Source organism: Monopterus albus, unplaced genomic scaffold (assembly GCF_001952655.1).
Source record: "Monopterus albus unplaced genomic scaffold, M_albus_1.0 scaffold185.1, whole genome shotgun sequence".
Classification (NCBI taxonomy): domain Eukaryota; kingdom Metazoa; phylum Chordata; class Actinopteri; order Synbranchiformes; family Synbranchidae; genus Monopterus; species Monopterus albus.
This window is the reverse complement of record NW_018128065.1, coordinates 304,890-325,128: the sequence shown is the minus strand read 5'-3', so window position 1 is coordinate 325,128 and position 20,239 is coordinate 304,890. Positions and strand designations below refer to the sequence as shown.

The window sequence follows — 20,239 nt, the reverse complement described above, 5'->3', positions numbered from 1 at the left end:
AGGAACACACAGGAAGTTCTGTTGTCAGTTTTTCCAAAGAGGAAAAAACAAACGTCATATACTCAGGGTAGCCTCAGCGGTGTTCTTGTAGTGATGCTGCCTATGCATGCTAATGACTCATGCTGACGTGTGTGGTTGTTGTTAGCTAATGAATTTTTAGAATGAGTGCACTGCAACCTCAATCAGAGTTCATTTGGTTTAAAAGATTTTCCATCTGGGAGACAACTGAGAGGATAGGGTTAATAATTATAATAAAAATACCAGATCATACCAGAAGATATATATACCAGAAAAGAATATTAAAGAAGATTATACTAGAAAATACCAGAAGATGTTCACAAGCTGTACATCAAACATACACTAACATTCATTGGTATTCCCTGGAAAAGAAATGCTTTCCATGTTAAAGGCCCACAAAACGGATTATTTTCATTTTGTGGTTTATATCACATGAGAGATTTTTATATTTCTGTTCTTCCCACTGCTTTTTACGTGGGCTTAGATGGGGCAGCTGAAAAAAAGATGATGTAATGTGTTCTGCAACTTGACTTGAATAACATTCATAAGGATGTTTTTTATCTTCAACGTTCAACATATCTTCAGCATGGTGGTTGCCTATTTAGTCCTGAATATTTTATATGAATATGTTGAGAAGAAATACTCAAAAGATTTGTAACCACATTTTCACTGGCTTTAAATTATTACTTATGAATGCAGAGTAAATGGTTGTCCACTTCACAAAGCCTGAAAATAAAAAGGTCATGGCTAGAGCTACATTATTACAGCAGAGATTCATGTTTTCATCAGCCTTATTCCCACTACAATACTAATAAGTATGTGTGATTTTCTTGGGGATGAATATGTCTTTTTTTTCTTTTGAGGATGTTTCTCTTTTTTCCTTTGCAAAAAATGCCGTTTGCAGCTTTGAAGTAATGCATTTTCCTGAACCAAATGTGTAAGCCCCGTTGCCATTTTTTAATCCCTCCTGCACAGACATGAATTATTGTGCATGTATTAGCTTACATGTTTTAAGATTCAGCCACAAGACAGCCAGTAAATAGCTCAAATGGGAAAGCTGTGCAATAAATCACAATAACAGCCTTAACAGTCACACTGCTGCCTTGATTATCTACCCCAAAGCAGCATCCTGGTGCATTTAATGATGCGTCTGCTTTGCTTTCCACAAGCATTGGATGGTTATTTGTGCCGCTGGTCATTGTGTTTCTGCTGATGTGGAAAGACAGCTGAATTATTGGCCTTGTCTAACTGTGTTGAACTGTTCACCAAAGCCTGGAGCTCCCCTGTCAATGATCTATCTTTTTGTTTTTTTATAGTACGAGGACTTATTGATTTGATATGTCACCTGCCTAGAATGGGTTATGAAGAGGCTGGTAATCAGTCAGTTGAGAGGAGATGTTGTTTGTCTCGGTTTCTGTCTCCATCTCTCATTCTCACTCTGCTTCTCTGTTTATGTCCCCTAGCGTTGTCTGGTACAGACTGAAAGTTGAGGAGAGGCAGAAAAAAAAGCAGATATCTCTCAATCGTACTCAGAGGTTTTTGTTTTTAGCTCTGCGGGGGGAGTACACAATACAAGAGCTCTTCATATGCCTCTGGTTGCCTTGCTGGTCATTTTTTCATCTTACAAGGACTTGTTGGAATGGATATTCTCATATTTCTACACCACACAATGATTCTTATCACTTTACATCAAGTAGTATGTTCAAGGATAGGAAGAAGACATTGCCCTTGGGTTAGCCTTGTCAGCACTTTGTCACAGTCTGTGATATTCAAAGATTTAGATTTTTTATTCCACTTATATTTCATGTATCCAGCTAAAAATGGATTTTTCCACTCCCTGGTGAAAATTCTACTATTCACTTTGGAATTTAGCTCATTAGTTGTTTCTCTGAGGAGCCTTGGCAACTTATTTTACACCTTTTTATTTATTTATTTCTTTTTTAAAACGTTCTTCTTTTGCAACCATTATAACCACGTTCCCTCTCTGGTCTTGCAGAGCTTTGTCGGGAATGTGAACTCAGAGGCTGTTGTACAGAACAAGCTCTCCCACCCAGTGAGAATGCGCTTCCTGCGTTTTGTCCCTTTGCACTGGAACCCGAGCGGTTGGATGGGCCTCAGAGTGGAGGTGTATGGCTGCTCCTACAGTGAGTAACACACATTCTACAGTTTAATACAACACTCTGAAACCACATCAAACCTTTGTAGGTACAGCACCTGCAAGGGTTTGTTCATTTTATACACCCGGGTTTGCAGCTAGGAGGATTACTTTCTCTTAACTCTGTTTTAAACACTGCGTGACTGCAGACAGCAGCAAGACCATCAAAAACCTGACAGGCAGGGTGTGAAACACATGTGCACACTAATCTTCTCATATTTGGTACTTTCATAATTAAAATCTTGGAACACCTGATGATGCTTGAGTGTGAAAGACAGCTAACTCAACAGCTTAGCCTGTATCAAGTTAGCTTTTGAGACAGACATGGCTAGCCTTAGCCAAAACTAAAGCTAGTTGTTACCTATAAATAAAAAAATATTCATTTGGATGAACTGACATTTTAGTTGTTAGGTTTGTTATTTCAAATACTTCTCTAATGTAGCAGCTAAATCAGTTCATGAGGGACAAGAAAGAAAAGAAAAATAGATGAACTCCTGCTAAATGTTGCTGTCTTAGCAGCTGTGGCCAGTGAAAATCTTGGCATGGCACACTGAAAAAGCCTTACAGCACAGAGGAATTTCAGGCTACACTAGATAATTGTCATGATTCGGTTCCACTGCTTCCTGTCCGGCTTTTATTTTGATGTTACTTCCTGTTTTGTTTCACCTTAGTTTCGGTCTTTTTACGTTCTTCATCACTCACATTGGTTTAACCCGATTCGTTATTGTTTACACCTCTATTTAGGCAGCGTCCTCCCACCAGGACACTGCCAGATTGTTCTAGACCCCAGCTCTGACTTTCCAGCATTCTCTTCGGTATTGGTATTTTTGTGTTTCTGACCCGGACTGCTTCCTTGGATTATTCTGTTCTGCCTTGCCCTCTTATTTGGGACTGCTTCAGTGTATCGGCTCGTTTTGGATTCCCCTGGATGTATGTGTTTGCTGGCTCTGATCTCGGACTGTTATACCGACCGCGAGTTTGTGTTTCCACCGTGTCTTGTATGTTTTTTTGTTTACGTTAGTTCTCTTATTAAAGAGACGGGTTTTGTTCATTACTTCCTCGTCTGGCCATTTAATGAGTTCACCAAACACTTTTAGGCCAATAATAGAAAGGTAAAGATAGTATATTATAGTGTAAAATCAATTGCATACTATTTAATTCCTTGGCTGATCTCATGTGAACATGATCAGATTATGATATTCAAAAGTTCAACCACGGAATTGTTAATTATCTTTTTCAATTTGAATGAATCATCAACTATAAAATCAAGTGTGTGGGTTGTTTAAACATCGGTATTAATTATCAGTTGGCAATAAAGTTTCATTTATGCCCAGCACATCAAATATATTATTTACAACTATCTTCTTGATTTTTTGGAATCAGCTTTGTACTGAAATTGAACTGAGATGTGTTACATCTCAAATGTATGCCAGATTTTTAAAGGCATGGCGTTGCAAAGAATTAAACTCACTGGGGCTTGTCACTTGTGGGGTGGCCAGTAATTTTGGGATGGGGGCCATGGTGCCCCCTGGCATCCCCTTGGGGGTGCCATTGCTTAGGTGCTGTCCTGATTTTAATATAAATAAGAATAGTGGGTTCTCTCCCGGTACTCCAGCTTCCTCCCACAGTCCAGACATGCAGCTTAGGTTGATTGGTGTCTCTAAATTGCCCATAGGAGTACGTGTGTGTGGTTGTTCGTCTATGTGTTAGCCCTGCGATGGATTGGCGACCTGTCCAGGGTGTACCCCGCCTTCGCCCGATTGCCGACCGGGATTGGCTCCGGCCCCACCCGTGACCCCGCTCAGGGATTAAGCGGTAGAAAATGAATGAATGAATGAATAATAATAGTGCTTGTACATATAGAAACTCAGCCACATGGACTGCAAATTAACAAAAGTTATTCTTTAAACTAATGAAATAAGCTCACACAATGTGTTTTGTTAAACAAGACAGAGCAGTTGTGAGGGTTTTTTTGTGTGGTTTCTGTAGCGGTGATAAAATACTCAGGCTGAAAAGACATCTAATAAAAATCACAGCCTTTCTGTCTGTTATAAACTTTAGCTTCACTGCTTCTATAGTTAGCAATGGCCTGAGGTGCATTTATTTCAATGCGTGTCACACACTGCTAATGTATAATGCCCTTAATGCTTGGCTGGCTCTTTAAATTTTCCTTCTCAAAATAACATTTAAATCATTACTTGGAAATAACAGCCCTCAAAGATGTAACAGCAAAAAAAAAATTACATTAAAATAACTGTGATTGTAATGTGAGTGTTAGGTGCATGTTAAAAGGAGAAGCTGTTCAGAAACACAGTTAAATTAAAATCACAAGTGGTCTTCTATAAAAATACATGTAACAGGGATTCACTTACACCCCTCCCACGTGTTGTGAGGCAGCATTAACTAGATGAGCCAGTGAATTACTGTACTGAACCGCCATCAGAATATCCCACAGTGAGCAGCTTTATGATGTCCATCCACCATGCAGTAGTAAAATGTATTAATGTTGGAAAAGCAGTATAAAACTAATGCAGTCTCATATACTCAGCTGGTTAATAACTTTTGGATTTGTGTGTCTGCCTATGTATATAAACTAGCTGGAAATGACCAATGTGCCAAGACAGACGGAAAAAGAGATACAGACAGTTGACATTTCTATGCAGCTGATTCTGCTTCATTAAAGACAATGCCAGTGTCTCTGAAGCAGCATTATGTAAAGGTGACACTGAGAATGGCCCACACCACTAACTGATCTCTGCTATATTCTTCAGGACTCTCTGGAATCAACTGCGTGTGAATGGAGAGAATGAAACAGACCGATGATTATAGAGATTGAGGTTCTTTTCATTATGATAGTGAGGTAGCTGTGTAAAACAGCTACTCCGCCTTATTCAGTCAGACTGCTGTATAGCAGTGTGACAACACAGATCACATGCACGTGGTGATTAACAGGGCTGCATGTGTCATGACAGACTATGTGACCTGATAAACCTGTGAAGTCTGTGCATTTAGCTAGCACAGACACTGTAGACGGCCATTTTGACTTGTCAAAGCAGGAAAAGCACAGGTATGAATAATTAACAATGGCGCCATTCCATTAAGTGTCCCAGTAAGCCAGGTCAGCATGCACCGTGCTGGAGCCCTGGAAGTGGATCACCTAAATGGAATTCAGTCATAATCCCACCTGTGTGTTTCCAGCCGTGAAAAGTGGCTCCTGGCTCCACTGTGGACAGAATGTGTAGACTGTCATGTTACTAAAATACATTTACAGGAAACCAGTATTAATAAACTAAACGCTGATGTTGTTATTATTGAACAGACAGCCACTGGCTGTGCTGTAAATTAACTGGCTTGTCACAAGAAACATTTCTACCAATGCTGTCACATTGTCACGTGCTTTATCAGTTCAACTGTTGTGCTTTTTTGTTTCTGTTGTTTTTCGTGTTGTTGCTCCTCTTAATAGGCTGTTTGCATATGATGTTGCATCACTATGTTGCTGTGGCCCCAACTGCAGGCACAGGGCAGGAAATGATTTGCTACGTACATAGGCAGCACTATCACAGGTTCTCAGTGTGCCTGTGGTTTGCGTCGATTATTGATCGCATCGACCAAACATGAGAAAGTAGCTGTGCATAACTGGCAGAAAAGAAACTGACTGAAATTCCACAGCCATGCTTTTGCAACCTCTTCTGTTTGGCAGCATTACTGAACAAAAAAGAGTAGCAGTAGTAGTAGTAGCAGTACAAACAGCATTAGCGTTAAAAAAAAATATATATATATAGGAGCTTTGAACCCATGTTGGTCATTTTTAATTAGATTATAAGATATATCAAATTTTGAGCCTATAACAAAAATAGATTCATTTCTGACAACAAAATAGAATTTAATTAGAAAATTGAGACTGTTCAAACAGTTACAGAGCAACCACCTTTAATGTAGTGCATGTACATGTTTTCACTAGTGAACATGTATTTGCCATCTTTTCTGAAGCCGCTCAGCTGCTTTAAATGTGTCAAAATAAACATGCAAAAGAAGTCTTCCTGTGAATGAAAATATATGCATGAGTGGTTCACATCATTAAAAATGAAGCAGACTAAATTATAGACAGTACAGTGAGTAACCACAGTTCAGTGCGATCTTTACAAGCGTGCAGCACATTATACACCAGCACAGTGTGTGATGCTAAGTTACAAGCTATTCTAATTTTCTTTTAGAGTCATATGTGGCAGACTTTGACGGCAGAAGCTCGTTACTGTATCGGTTCAACCAGAAGTCCATGTCGACGGTGAAGGACGTGATCTCCCTGCAGTTCAAGAGCCACAAGGCTGAGGGTGTTTTACTGCATGGAGAGGGCCAGAGAGGGGACTACATCACCCTGGAGCTCCACCGAGGGCGACTGGACCTCTACCTCAACCTGGGTGAGCTCTCTAGAGAGTTTAACTTCCAGAAATGTTAAACATGTCTCTGTGGTGATTTTGAGAATCATTTCTAGATTTGAAACCTTTATACAAGAGGTGTGTGTTAGAAGAAGTGAGATAGGGTCATGAGTACAATGCAGCTCATTTTCACATAGTGATGACAAGTGGCTTGCGACAGTATACTGAAGGCCAAAGTTGTCTTCAAACTGCTAAATTGATCACGTGAAATGTTACAAATAATGGAAGCAAAGAGACTTGTCTCAGCCAAAGTTGTCTTCAAACTGCTAAATTTATCACGTGAAATGTTAAAAATAATGGAAGCAACGAGACTTGTCTCACAATAATATGACAAAAATGGTAGCATGTTGTGTGACTTAAATAATTACTTGATTATTTTTCTGTTGACTTGAACTGGTCCATATTCTGTGCCTACATTCATACCAAATGACCTGTTTCTGTTTGAGTAGGCACCATCTAAGTGATTGGGTAGGACATGTTTGTGTGTGTACACCTGCGCTCTTCCTGTCGTCTGTCACACACTCACAGCTTCAGCTGTGGAAGGTATCAAGCCATTTCTTCTGTGTTTCTCCAGACGACAGCAGGCTGCGGTTCAACAGCGGCCGTGTTGCTGTCACTGTGGGCAGCCTGCTGGACGACCAGCACTGGCACTCGGTTCATATAGAGCGCTTCAACAGACAGGTTAACCTCACCGTGGACTCCCACACACAGCACTTCCAAACCAAAGGAGAAGGACACTCACTGGAGGTGGACTATGAGGTGAGTCCATGGGTTGATTAAATTACACACACTGCAGAGGAGATAGAAAGAACGGCTTTGTCAGTGCAAGTGTACCACTTAATGAATTTATCCAGTATCATTAATAATACGCTGATGAGCAGAGGAGTTGGTAATGAGCCTTGGAGCAATATGTTAACGGAGTTGGTCTAGGACTAAGAGAGAAGGAGCACACATAGAAATAACATGTTCAAAATGAATGTAAAGAAAGAAACGTAAAATCTAATTTTCATTATTCATTTTTTTATTCTAGTCAAAAGAGAATACCATAGAGGACCTGCAGCACTTCAATATTTAACATTTATAACTAGTGGTGTGACAATACACTTGTAGTAAGATAAGAAAAGACTATTTCAACACCTTTCTTAAGAAATCTTCAATGATGAACTATATGACTCAAAGTCACAAAATGCAAAACAATGCATGTTTTAGCTAATCATCTTTTAATGAATGTCACTTCTGAGTATGAATTATCATAAAGCAGTAAAAGACAACACTGTAAAAGGTTTTGCCACAGCCTCCAACAGGAGTCTCCTCAGACCTTAAAGCTGTCCATGAACTATGCATGAGCTTCCAACCTCTGAGTCAGTTCACTGGTAGAAAGTTAACCAGCAGCTATTTAGAAGCAACAGTCACCAACATGTTCTGGTTCCATCTTCTTTAATATGAGGAGCTGATGCTTTTCTTTGTCAGACATGAGAATCAGCTGAGTCTCTGTGGATCTGTTGGTTGGACACAACAAGACATTTGACTCTGGAAAGTCACAGTGGGATTATTCCCCAGTGTTTGACATTCCTGGAATAAAAAATGTCAATTGGATTATTAAGACAATAATCAGCTAATTAATCAGTGACCCATGCAGTTTGTATTTCCACTCAGTTATTCAGGATTTTCCTTCCCTTCTGCACATACTTATTATACTCTGGACCTTGATGAAAAGCATGTAGACACCCAAACATTACACTAATGTCATTCTAAAACCATTGGCATTAATCTGCTGCTATAATAGCCCCCACTCTTCTGGGAATGCTTTCAAAATGATTTTGGAACCTGGCTGCAGGGATGTGATCCCATTCAGCCACAAGAGCTTTAGTGAAGTCGGGTACTGGTGTTGGATGATAAGGTCTGGCTCAGCATCCAGTTCGGCCCAAAGGCATTAGATGGAGGTGGGGTGAGGGCTTTGTGCAGGCTGGCCAAGTTCTTCCACACCAGCAATGGACAGAACATTTCATTGCGGATCAGGCATAAGGATGCTGTCATGTTGAAAAAAGAGAAGGTCTTCCTCAATTGCTATAGTGTTGAGGTTTTCTGTTGTTTCACCAACCCATGGAGACACAGCCCCAGACCAGAGGAACACAGTCACTGTGTGTTTGGAGCTAGTGAGTGGGTGTTGTTTTCTTACTTGCTGAATTACTGGCTCAGCTGGCCATGTAGTAATTGGTGAGTGTGTGTGTGCATCATGCATTTTGAGGCTGTGTTTTACATTGGTTTAACAGAAGGCAAAATGTAGGACAGGATGTGAGTTTCATTTTCTTTTTATAAAAATAGAACACATGTAGTGCATTTTTTACTTGTTTATACTGGATTGACTCCAGTGCTAATGGGTCTGGTTTGTCTGTTTTCTCTCCATCACAGCTGAGTTTTGGCGGCATCCCGCTCCCCGGTAAACCTGGCACCTTTCTGAGGAAGAACTTCCACGGCTGCATGGAGAACCTCTACTACAACGGAATCAATATCATAGACCTGGCAAAGAGGCGCAAGCCACAGATACACAGCGTGGTGAGTTTAGGACGTTTTCAGTTTTGATTGTTAGGCAGTGTTGCATATAATGCTGCCTGCAGTTTTAGTCAGTCAGTTTCTCATTCACCTGCAATCAGTGCACATGTACTGTACAGTACATCAGATCTTCCTCTTGGAGGTGTGTCCTGACAAGATACAGTCCTCTTGGAGGTGTGTCCTGACAAGATGGAGGTAGACTGATACTGGAATTCTGGGACAGATACAGAAATCAGTGTTTGAGGTTTTAAAAATCTAATGACAATATATTGACCACTGTTCAAAAAGCACATAAATGCACGAATTAACAAATTTTAAATGTGATACTAAAAACACCAAGAAAGCTGAGACTGAGCTAGACATTCAACAGCAGAAAAAATAAACCTGTCATTGTTTTCTGGTGGGAAAAACGATGTCATAGTGACACAGGTACTAAATTACCTCAAACATATGTTTCACATTTACTTAACAATGACATATACATCTGTGATAAGCAAACATCAGCTAATATATGGACCTGTCGGCTATGTTGGTGAAAATAATTAGAGCGTTTTGTATCATGTCAACAGAAATCTCCAGAGTTCCCTGCAGGTAGCATCTGTCCAGATCACTTCCTGTATGTCAGTATTGTCTCTGCGCTTCTCTTCCAAGAACAGATTTACTGCAATCACCAGCAGAAATGTGAGAAAGCATTTCATCATTTAAAAGCCATTTCACAGTGCAGAGCATTCCTATTAGGGATGGGGAATTCATGTAATGATATTTAAAGAGAGAGGGAGTGAAACATAAAGCGCACATGTGTGGGCGAGCAAGAGAGAGTGGGTGAGCGTACTGAGAGGAGAAAAGTGAAACTGCAACTTAGCTTAATTTGGTAATCATATATTGCATTTCAGTGTAATTCTGTGGTTTTTTTTTATGAGCTGCAGTGCAGAAGGGGTTTGTGCTGTGAATGACAACCAGAGGTTAACACATGACAGCTGCCTGGTGTGAATGTAGTTCATGTACATGTCTCCTGTATGACGGGGGTAAGGATTTGTTTCCCCCCACTAACTCAAAAGGTCAATTTTGTTTGAGGAATATTGATAAATATTGAGTTTCAAATATTGAATTTTGAATAAAATAACAGAAAACAGTATAAATATAAATAACAGACATATACTGTAAATGTTTGAAAATATTCACATGCAAACTGCGAGTTGTAAATGCCCTTTAGATTATTGTAGAACTTCTTCCTGGTTCATTCTGGTTCAGTACAGCCTGTAATATTGGAGGTTTTGTTTTCATTACCAACAAATTTTGGTTAAACTGAACGTAACCTTGTCATGTATAGTGGTCACTACAGTGGACGCTATTGTGTCATCCCATACTCTGCCACCCACTGGTCAACCATTGTTAAGTGCAAAAATCATTTTTCGAAACCAAGATGGCTGACGGAAAGCCAAAAAGGCTGAGTATCTTAGGAATACCTTGCTAATCCTTATACTGTGGATATACCGTAGATACTTTGGTAGCTACTTCCTTTGCTGTTGTTCTGGGATTGATTTGTATTGTTTGGACAAAAGTACTTTTATTTCTAGATGACAGAAGGTGTCTCCTTCCTGAGCGGTGCGATGGCTGCGTTGGCCCATGGTGTTCATACTTGCGTAATATTGCTTGTACAGATGAAGTGGAACCTTCAGGCATTTGAAAATTGCTCCCAAAGATGATCTAGACTTGTGGAGATCCACAGTTTTTTTTTCCAGAGGTCTTGACAGGTTTCTTTTGATTTTTCCATGTTGCCAAACAAAGAGGTACTGAGTTTGAAGGTAGGCCTTAAAATCCATCCACAGCTGCACCTCCTATTGACTCAAATGATGTCAATTAGCCAATCAGAAGCTTCTAAAGCCATGACATCGTTATCTAATTTTCCAAGCTGCTTAAAGGCACAGTCGACTGATGGTATGTAAACTTCTGACCCACTTCTGTAGTGAATCATAAGTGAAATAATCTGTAAGTGAAATAAACTGTTGGAAAAATGACGTGTGTCATGCATAAAGTACATGTCCTAACTGAGATGGCAAAATAAGTTTAACATGACATATGTGGAATGGTTAGAAAATCTGTTTTAATGACTTCAGCCTAAGTGTATGTAAACTTCTGACTTCAGCTGTAGCATGTTAGTTTAGTTAGTTAGTTAGTTAGTCGTCATCATGGTGGTGCTAGAGGAACAGTTAGGCCCATCAAAGTCATTAGGACTCATTATCTGGGTACCATGAATGTCTACACAAAACTTTATGCCAGTCATCTCATAGTTCTTTCTGTCTCGACCAAAGTGGTGGACCAACAAGCCAACCATTAGACACGAGCTTCCCCACAGCCGTACTACTGGTGTGGCCAAGCCAGTGCTTTAGTTTTATTTCAGCTGATTTGTAACGATATTTGATTAGTCAGATTCCAGGCATTCTGGTCAGAAACTGGAAGGAGACATGAAAGCAATCAGTACATCCTAACTGCTATCATTAAATCCAAGTGTGTGAGTGGATTCATTTAGAGAGTCAAACTCCTACACAAATCAGACTGGTTGGCCAGAGAGCTACTGGCGCAGCTCATCTGAGACACCCTCTGCATTTAATGTCTGATTGTTAAAAGGCCTTCGCTGCCAACAGAAGCAGAGAGGTGGAGAGAGAGAGCCGTCAAGATGGAGGCTGTAATGGAATTTCAATGGGACAATCTTCCTGAGGTTGATGGAGGAATCACGTTGAGAGTCAAAGAGCTGCGATTGCTCTGTGCTGCCCTGCAGGCACCCGGAATGATAGGACTTTGACCTCAGCAGACACGATCTGTGTTTGAATATAGCCAACGTAACCTCTGCACTGCGCAGAATTACACTGGAATGTAAACTTTAATGGATTTTATCTTGGCTGCTCTGCCATATTGGTAAGGAGCAAATCAATTTCACATAATTTCATGGATTCATCTTGGATAAAGCTTTTTCTGCCATTACACTTTGGAGCTTACATAGCCTCTGAACCACATCGATTTCTTAAATTATCAAGAAGAACAAGAAAAGACCCAAGTATTTTTTTTCCTATGTTTATTTCAATTCCAGTTTCATATGACATTATTAAACAGTTCAACATTTTGGGAAATACACTGATCCACTTATTCCTTTTGCCATATTTGTTCTCTTAGTTTAGCATAAAGACTGGAAACTGGGGGCAGCGTCTAAACTGGTTTTGTTCAAAGAAAGAAATCTGCCAAGCTCACAACTGAACACTTTATATCTGGTTTGTTTGAGCCATACAGAAACTGAAAAGTAAAAATGACACGTATGGATTTAACAAAGCAGATGTGTAAGTTAGTGATCTGTAGGCTTGTTCAGCTGCTTCTCCTGTTTCTGGTCTTTATGCTAAGCTAAGCTAATTGTCTTCAGGGTTTAATACTGGCTGGATAAATATGAGAGAGATGTTGATCCTCTCACCCAACTCTCAGTAAGAAACCATTGTATTTCCTGAACTGTAAAACTAGTGTTTTAATCATTGTTCATTTGTTTATCTTTGAATGGTTACATTTTCATATCATACACCACAACATGTGGCAGCTAAATCCTTATTTCATTTAAGAAATCATCTAAGAAGTATAAGTTGCTGCTGATGATTCATTTACATCTGATGACAAGTGGAAGTGGTTAAAGGTTTCATTTAATTATTTTGGTTGGGTAAGAGCTAAGGTTTTGCTCATGGCTCTTTAACCATCTGCTCATTCCTTTGTGCATATCCTCGACATCTATTTCCACACGTATCGCAGTGAATGTCACATGAGAGCAGCCTTTCCTAAAATAGATGAAAATTCATGTAAATCTGCGTCCTTGGCTTTGTCATCCTCCAGGGCAACGTGACCTTCTCGTGCTCGCAGCCCCAGCTGGTGGCTTGCACCTTTCTGAGCTCCAGCAGCAGCTTCCTGTCGCTTCCATCAGCGCCATCTGCCACAGGGGGGTTCTCTGTTCGCTTCCAGTTCAGGACGTGGAACCCGAATGGGCTGCTGCTCTCTGTGCAGCTGAACCCGGAGCCCCAGAGACTGGAGCTGCAGATCAGAAATGGTCGGCTACACCTGACCCTCCACAGCACAGGACGACAGAAGTCAGAGGTCTCTGCTGGTGCGTCCACAGTTCATGCACATGCACAAGAAACACAAAAACATGAACTGAAACTAAGTCCCTGACCCGCTTCACTCTTAAAGACCACAGCAGTGACCCTCTCTACTTGACACCTAAAGTGTATTTGAATTACAATGGAGCTTTGTGTCTCAAAAAGATGCTGTGTTGTGAATAAATTATTATGCTAATTACAGATTTTGGGACAATACAGGACAATATAAGTTGATTTGATAATCTCCATAGATCACACAAGCCGTTAATTCAAATATAAGGCATTGAGGAGAAAACAAAGTGTATCTTCAAAATTTACATTTGAATTGAAAAGCACCATTTATGTAGTAGCATGAACCTACAGCATCATGTTTTTCTTTTGGACAAAAGGATCTTTGAGGTTTTTGACCACTAGTACTGATACAGTATGTCTCAAACTTTCGCAAGGATGCACACGCACAGCTCTAAAGCTGACTGTAAGACACAACTGATAAGGAAGAAATATTTTATGGAGAAAGAACTGTATTCACTACTATTGTGACTGACACTGAACGCAAACGGAATTTTTGTCTGTATACAAGAAACCTCCACAGGCCACCTTTAAGTGAACCACTGATGTTGCATCAGTTAGAAAGTAGAAATCTGTTGAAGGGACCGCAGATCAGATACATCTGGACTGTAATATAATCTTAACCTTAAACTTGACCTAAGAGGATACTGGGGCATTTTTTCCATCCGACTTGAGAGGAACTTGAGACACGAGCACCACTTCACTGAGGCAGACAAAGACAAAGCGTGTCACGCTAATCCAAAATCTGGAAACAGAACACGTTGGCTGGTGCAAGTAATTTCATCCGACTTACTTTTATCACCTTTGTCCTCAATAAACTAAAAAAAAGTTTATTTTGTTGGAATTACTTGGAGAAAAATATCAACCAATTCTCTGTATTGGATTGCTTAGCAGAGATAACACAGATAACTGTGATTGGTTGGGTAAGCCAGACTCGCACCAGAAGGTGGGCCGCAGGGAAATATAGATGGAAGACAACCACAGTTAAGGGACAATATTCTCTTTTATATAATTTACCTGAAGCTGCATTAAATTATCTTACAAGGGCCAGTCAGCCTTGAAGCTGTAGCACATGAGTGTGACCTGGAGTCCTGTTTTTTTTCCAATACTGTGCAAATTAATTTAAGAATAAAGATTTAATCAGTTATTAGTTGGATATCAGTTGACTTGTCAGAAATGCGGGGTATTTATCTTATTTGCTGTCTTATTTATTTATTTTTTTAAATTATGAGTCATTGGTTTTTCTTCCTTTTTGAAGGTCACTGCTAAAATTATTATTGAACAGGAGCCCAGATAGCATCTTAGTCGCACATTCAGGGGCTAATGTAGCTGCTCAGCGTAGAGACCATTAACATTTTAACCACACTGAGAGATAATCCCTGGGATCTGGTCTGTAAATGTGTGTAAAACACAGACTTATCCCCTGTGAATGTACTGCATCAAACACAGACGTGGGGGGTAAATTTCTTAATTGCACCAAGGTACCAAAATAAAACTAGTCCAGTGTGAAAGGAGTGTGTGATACTGGGAGCAGGTGGCAAAGTGTTCTCTATGATAGATCTGCTAAAGCATAACCAAATAGAGAAAACTGGACTCACTGGTAAATCTTTAATGTTTGTGTGATGCATAAAGATCAGCTGGATCGGTAAACCTCAAAGTTAAGAATGACCTTTTTTTGATTCCTCTTTAGTGTGCAACATTATCTTTTTGTAACCAGCTATAAAATCATCACAAACAGGAAACTGCTGCACCAGTACTATCATATAGAAATGTCTGTATGCAATTAAAGTTCTGTTAACTCCCAGAAAAGAGGGTGTGAATCAAACTGACAATTGTAATTAAAAGTAAGGCATGCTAATAGATTTTAGAACATTCTCACCTTTCTCACCAGCCTCCTCCCAAGATACAAAAGTATCACATACCTCATAGCAATGTCAAATGTAGTGTAGCGGAGGTATCTCAGCGCAGTTATTAAGCTGAGCAGCAGGGCTCCTGTCACAAATCAGTTAATTCCTGTTCTTCTCACTTGTTGGTTTCTTAGCGCCTGGCTGAGTAAACCTGTTTCTTTTTCACTTTGACGTGTCGACAGTAAAACAGCTTGAGGCGAAATACAGTTGACAATGTCTGATAAAGGGCACAATACCCTTAACATGGAAAGAATGATCTCTATCTTCCTCTATCCTATCAGCACCAGCAGTTATACTCAATTTTCATGCAAGCAAACATGTATCTCAGTCAGACCATGAGATACAGAAGTGTCTACAGTGAGTACAACATCCAGGAGGAGCTTTTGTTTCATTCACCTCACTACTGCCAGTGAGAGCTGTCAGGCGCTTGACCACTGCAGCTTGCTGCAGTAATGACATGAAATTGTCACACAACACTGTGTATTTTCTGGAGGCTCCAGTGGGGCTCTCAGATGTAGTCTCAGGCACAAGAAGAAAAGGCAAACATTTTATTTTTCTGAACAGCTGAGCAGTAGCTATGCAGATCACTGAGATGATATAAAACACTTGAACTCCTAGGTAGTAGTTTGACACGCCCAGTTTGGCCAGCAGCAGGACAGCAAAGAGATTATGATATATATATATATAGATAGATAGGTATAATATGTGTTTGTGTGTGAGCTGCAAGGTGGAAAGTGATGCTCACTATTCCCAAGTGGCTTCACTGTTTATTCCGTGAAATAGTCAATGGGGTGGAGAAAAACTGCCCATGGCTCTCACAGTCTTTTCTGATAAAAGATTCTTCTGCAAGCGACAAGCATCATTGGGCTCGGTGAAATTCTAAAGTTTTCCCAAGAGCCTGGACAGATTTGATTCCTGACTAACTAAAATAACTCCCAGGGTGTATTCTGCATGACCATCTGGTTCTTTCCGAGCTCCCGAGCCACAGCACAGCTCAGTCTGGATGCTAATTTAGTCTGAGACCAGCACAGTGAGAACGGAGGTGGTGTTCAGTCGTCTTCATTCACAGCTGCCACTGCGGCGTTATCCTCCTTAAAGCTACACCTCTGTGACAATCAGCTGTCACTGTCAGTTGGAAAGAAATGTTTTGTGGATCGGGCTCAGTTGGCTTTTTACTCATCTTTTTGGTGGCCCTTTAATTTACAGGCCGTAACTACGTAGTAATAAGAAATTGCTATGAAACAGCCTGGAAAAATGGACACAAGTGGTTGTTGTTTATGAATAACCAGAAATTACTGGGAAGTACCGGCCAAGATTAAAGCAGAATGAAGAGGTTTGGCCAGTAATTCTTTTGTAATTTATTGTTATAATAACATACGTGCCAGCATAAGGTACTGGTTGTTTTGGGAGAAATGACGTCAATAGCCTACTAAATATACTATACTACTATACTCCACTATACTACTTTTGACAGGCAGCATGTCCTTGCTGTTACCACTCAATATAAACATAAAGCCTGCGTTCCGGTCATATAGCAAAGTGTTTTCTGTAACCAATACCAGTAATTTCAAGGGATTTACCTTTGAACAAGCCGAGGGTTGCGATAGCCACCCTATTCATCGTTGACCAACAAGAAATGGTAGCAAACATTAGAAATTTCATTTTCAACTGTTCTTCCCATTGTGTGAATCATTTAGATAGTTAGATCATAATGAAATAACAATATTTTCTTTCACTGTAAATAATATTTTCCAAATGTTACATTATGACAAGGTAAGTATTATGAAATATCACCATGGTTATCTTTCTACTTTGCAATATACAGGTAACTCATGGATGATAAAGTACAAGATGTTAAGTAATAACAAAGTAACTACCTACAATACTTGGCTGTATCACTGGAATGGCAGCTTTACATTTATATTGAGCAGCAACAGTGAGGACATATGCTGCCTGTGGTCACATACCTGTTATTATAACAATAAATTAGAACAGAATTACTGGCCAAACCTCTTTATTCTGCTTTAATTTTACGTGGTACTTCTCTGTAATTTCTGGTCATTCATAAACAATAACTACTCATACGTCCATTTGTCCTGGCCGTTTCCTAGCGCTTTCATATTACTACATACTGTAATTAACTGCTTGTAAATTAAAGGGTTACCATCTTGTTGGATTTAAACATGATTTTAGTTCCTAGGTATTGAATATTAGATTAACTGTTAAAAAAATAAAAACAAGAACACTGTTTTAATGAAAGGGACTTAAAATAGGTCACTTTTATGAAAGGCTATGTTTGGAAACCAGGCGGAAAATTTGCCTAATGAGGATCAGGATGATTATAAGTAAATTGGTGTGGATTTGGTTACAGTGCACATTCATGGCACCAGGTAGGGAATCTAAGAAATACCAGCACATTATACACTCATTATGACCCACAGTCAATGGAAACGTGTCCTAAAACAACTTCCACACTAGTGCAGTTTTGTAAATATTATTTTAATAATGTACTGAAAAGCACCTGCAGGTATCAGAAGTATTCAGTATGCAAGAAAAATAGCTCCTGACAGTCTTATATTATGTTACTGGATTATTATCACTGAGGGATTTGCATGTAAGCATCATTGTGCTCTTGCAGCTGTTGCACATTAACTTCATCTGCATGATAAAATATGCAGCAAGAATTTTATTGACAAGTGACAGAGCGGAGGAGGGAGAGTTTTTGTTTGAGGCTCAGTGTTGGAGGAAGCTGGAAGCTCTGTGGCTGTCTCTTGTGCCAGTGATGCGAAAACTGTGCTGAGAAGAAATAAGGGGATTTGATGACAGCGTTTTCAGCTAATGCAAAACAAAGTGCATCAAAAGTGTACTTCTAATTAAACCCAAACCACAGAAATGAATCAACAACCTCAGTCTTCTGTGGCTGTGTTGCCCTAATGCCACAAAGACTAGTGGCTGTATCACACTGTCTTCATAGCCTCCAGTTCTATAGGAAAATAGACAAATAACTCTTTCTGTCCTTCAGCTGACTCAACTGTTTGAAAATGTGAAATGTTCCTCAGGCCACAGAGTCAACGATGGACTGTGGCACTCAGTGAGTCTCGACACGAGGAATCTACAGATCACTCTGAGTGTGGATAATGAGCCATCCTCTACAACTGAACTGTGGGAGCAACTGCAATCAAGAGACAACTTTTACTTTGGAGGTTAGTGGATTCTCAAACTGGGTTTGCAGTATTAAGATATTCTTCCTCTATAACATGGACTGAAATAGAATACTTCTTGAAAGGTTGATATTCCTGTCATGACATTTCCATCCAGGCTGTCCCACAGTAGGCTGTCAGGTCCTGACTCCGACCTTCCAGGGGTGTATGAGGCTCATATCCATCCATAGCCAGCCAATGGATCTCGGCCATGTGCAGCAAGGATTGCTGGGAAATTATAATGAGCTTCAGTTTGACACTTGCAACATTAGAGACAGGTAAAGAAGTTTGAATTTCTTGATTTCACTTCTATTTCATTAAAGGACATTTTTCACAGAGACTTTAGAAAAAGTGACGTTCAACAGTCAAAATTGGGCAGACATGAAAATCTGTGAAACATTATTCAAGTTGGCAGCAGAGTTATTCAAGCCCACATTGTTAATTTGTGGATGGCAGCATGTTGTCTGCAGAGCAGCCTGAAAGTCGCTGACATCTTGTCCTATAGAGACAAACATGCTGACAGGATCATCCAATTAAATTGCAACAGAAACTCGGTAACACCTTCTCTGGCAGAGGACTATGCTAACAAGCTGCTCCCTACTGTCCTGTGTGGCATGCTATCCCTCATTACCCTGCACAGCTGTGGGTCCTGTGAATGGGATCAGCAACCCTACGAGTTCTGTAAATGTTTGTATGTAGCTTGGAACATTTAAAGAAAAGAGATAAACATGCACGCTGCCATTTTTCCCTTGTATTTGCCCTGAGGAGTATCTCTCCTGTCAGATTTCAAACTACCTGCTTTCTAGTCCAGATTGTTCGCTGTCAGAGGATATGCAAACACCACAGCGCTGCCAGTCTGTTATGTCAGTGGGCGAAGAGGTGCGCTGTCGGAAATGACAGAACGATAGAATGAGATGTTTTCTATTCCCAAGCTGAGTTGCATACATCTTTTGTATTTGCAAGTGCAAAACATATTTTATTAAAGGATGAGTGCAAAGGGTGTGTGGCAACCGGAGTCTGACAGTACTGCATTGTAAAAGGCACTTTGTGAGCTCTTTCACATGGTTAAAGTAACAAATTTTTAACAATTCAAATCATTAAATCAGAATCCAATCATATAAAGGTCACTTTTTGACCACCTTAAAACAACATAATAAGCTGACAGATCCCTGTTGCAGGTGGTAACAACGTGGATGAGGACAGTTTGAGGACAGATATGGCATTCTTCCATCTGAGTTCTGGCTAACTTGGGGTTATCTAGCTTCATTGAGCCAAATGCTGGCTATCACAGAGCTGGTTGTCAAATGGCTCTGTTAAACCTGGGTTTTCCTGTCAGTCTATGACCTAAGTTGAGCCCAAAGTTAGCTGCATAAGCCTCTACTCTCGCTTCATGGTACAGGCCCTAGAATACGTTATCTTCAAAAGCTAACGTTTGTTTTGGTAACATTAGCGATGTAGTATGGTCAAGATTTTACCATTGTACTGAGTTAATACTGAGTTAATTGGATTTAAATTTGGGAGTAATTTGAGCTTTGTGTAATGTTGTCGCTTTGTGGCACATTAGCAGTAGCTAGAGTGTACTACTGGACTGACATTTATTGTTAGTCATCTACCCCTAGCTTCAAATGAGGAGCTGCATTTTGTAGAGTTTGTCCCAACAAGGCATCTATAGTTTACATGGTTGCTAGGAAATGGGACATGATGGGAGGGGGCAAATAGTGGTCACTGGAAAACATTTTGGGGAAAACCTGGTCTGATTAGCAGCGACGACATC

The 20,239-nt window shown here is 40.0% G+C and overlaps 1 protein-coding gene across 1 annotated transcript in view; it reads left to right on the top strand.

Annotated features, from left to right (window-relative positions):
• cntnap5a (contactin associated protein family member 5a) overlaps positions 1–20,239 on the top strand; it is an 85,821-nt gene that overhangs the window by 26,734 nt on the left and 38,848 nt on the right. The window contains exons 4-10 of the mRNA XM_020617101.1: positions 2,015–2,162; positions 6,388–6,591; positions 7,184–7,368; positions 9,022–9,165; positions 13,030–13,297; positions 18,325–18,468; positions 18,584–18,743. Coding sequence (XP_020472757.1) covers positions 2,015–2,162; positions 6,388–6,591; positions 7,184–7,368; positions 9,022–9,165; positions 13,030–13,297; positions 18,325–18,468; positions 18,584–18,743 — 1,253 coding nt within the window. The remainder of the gene's footprint in view (positions 1–2,014; positions 2,163–6,387; positions 6,592–7,183; positions 7,369–9,021; positions 9,166–13,029; positions 13,298–18,324; positions 18,469–18,583; positions 18,744–20,239) is intronic.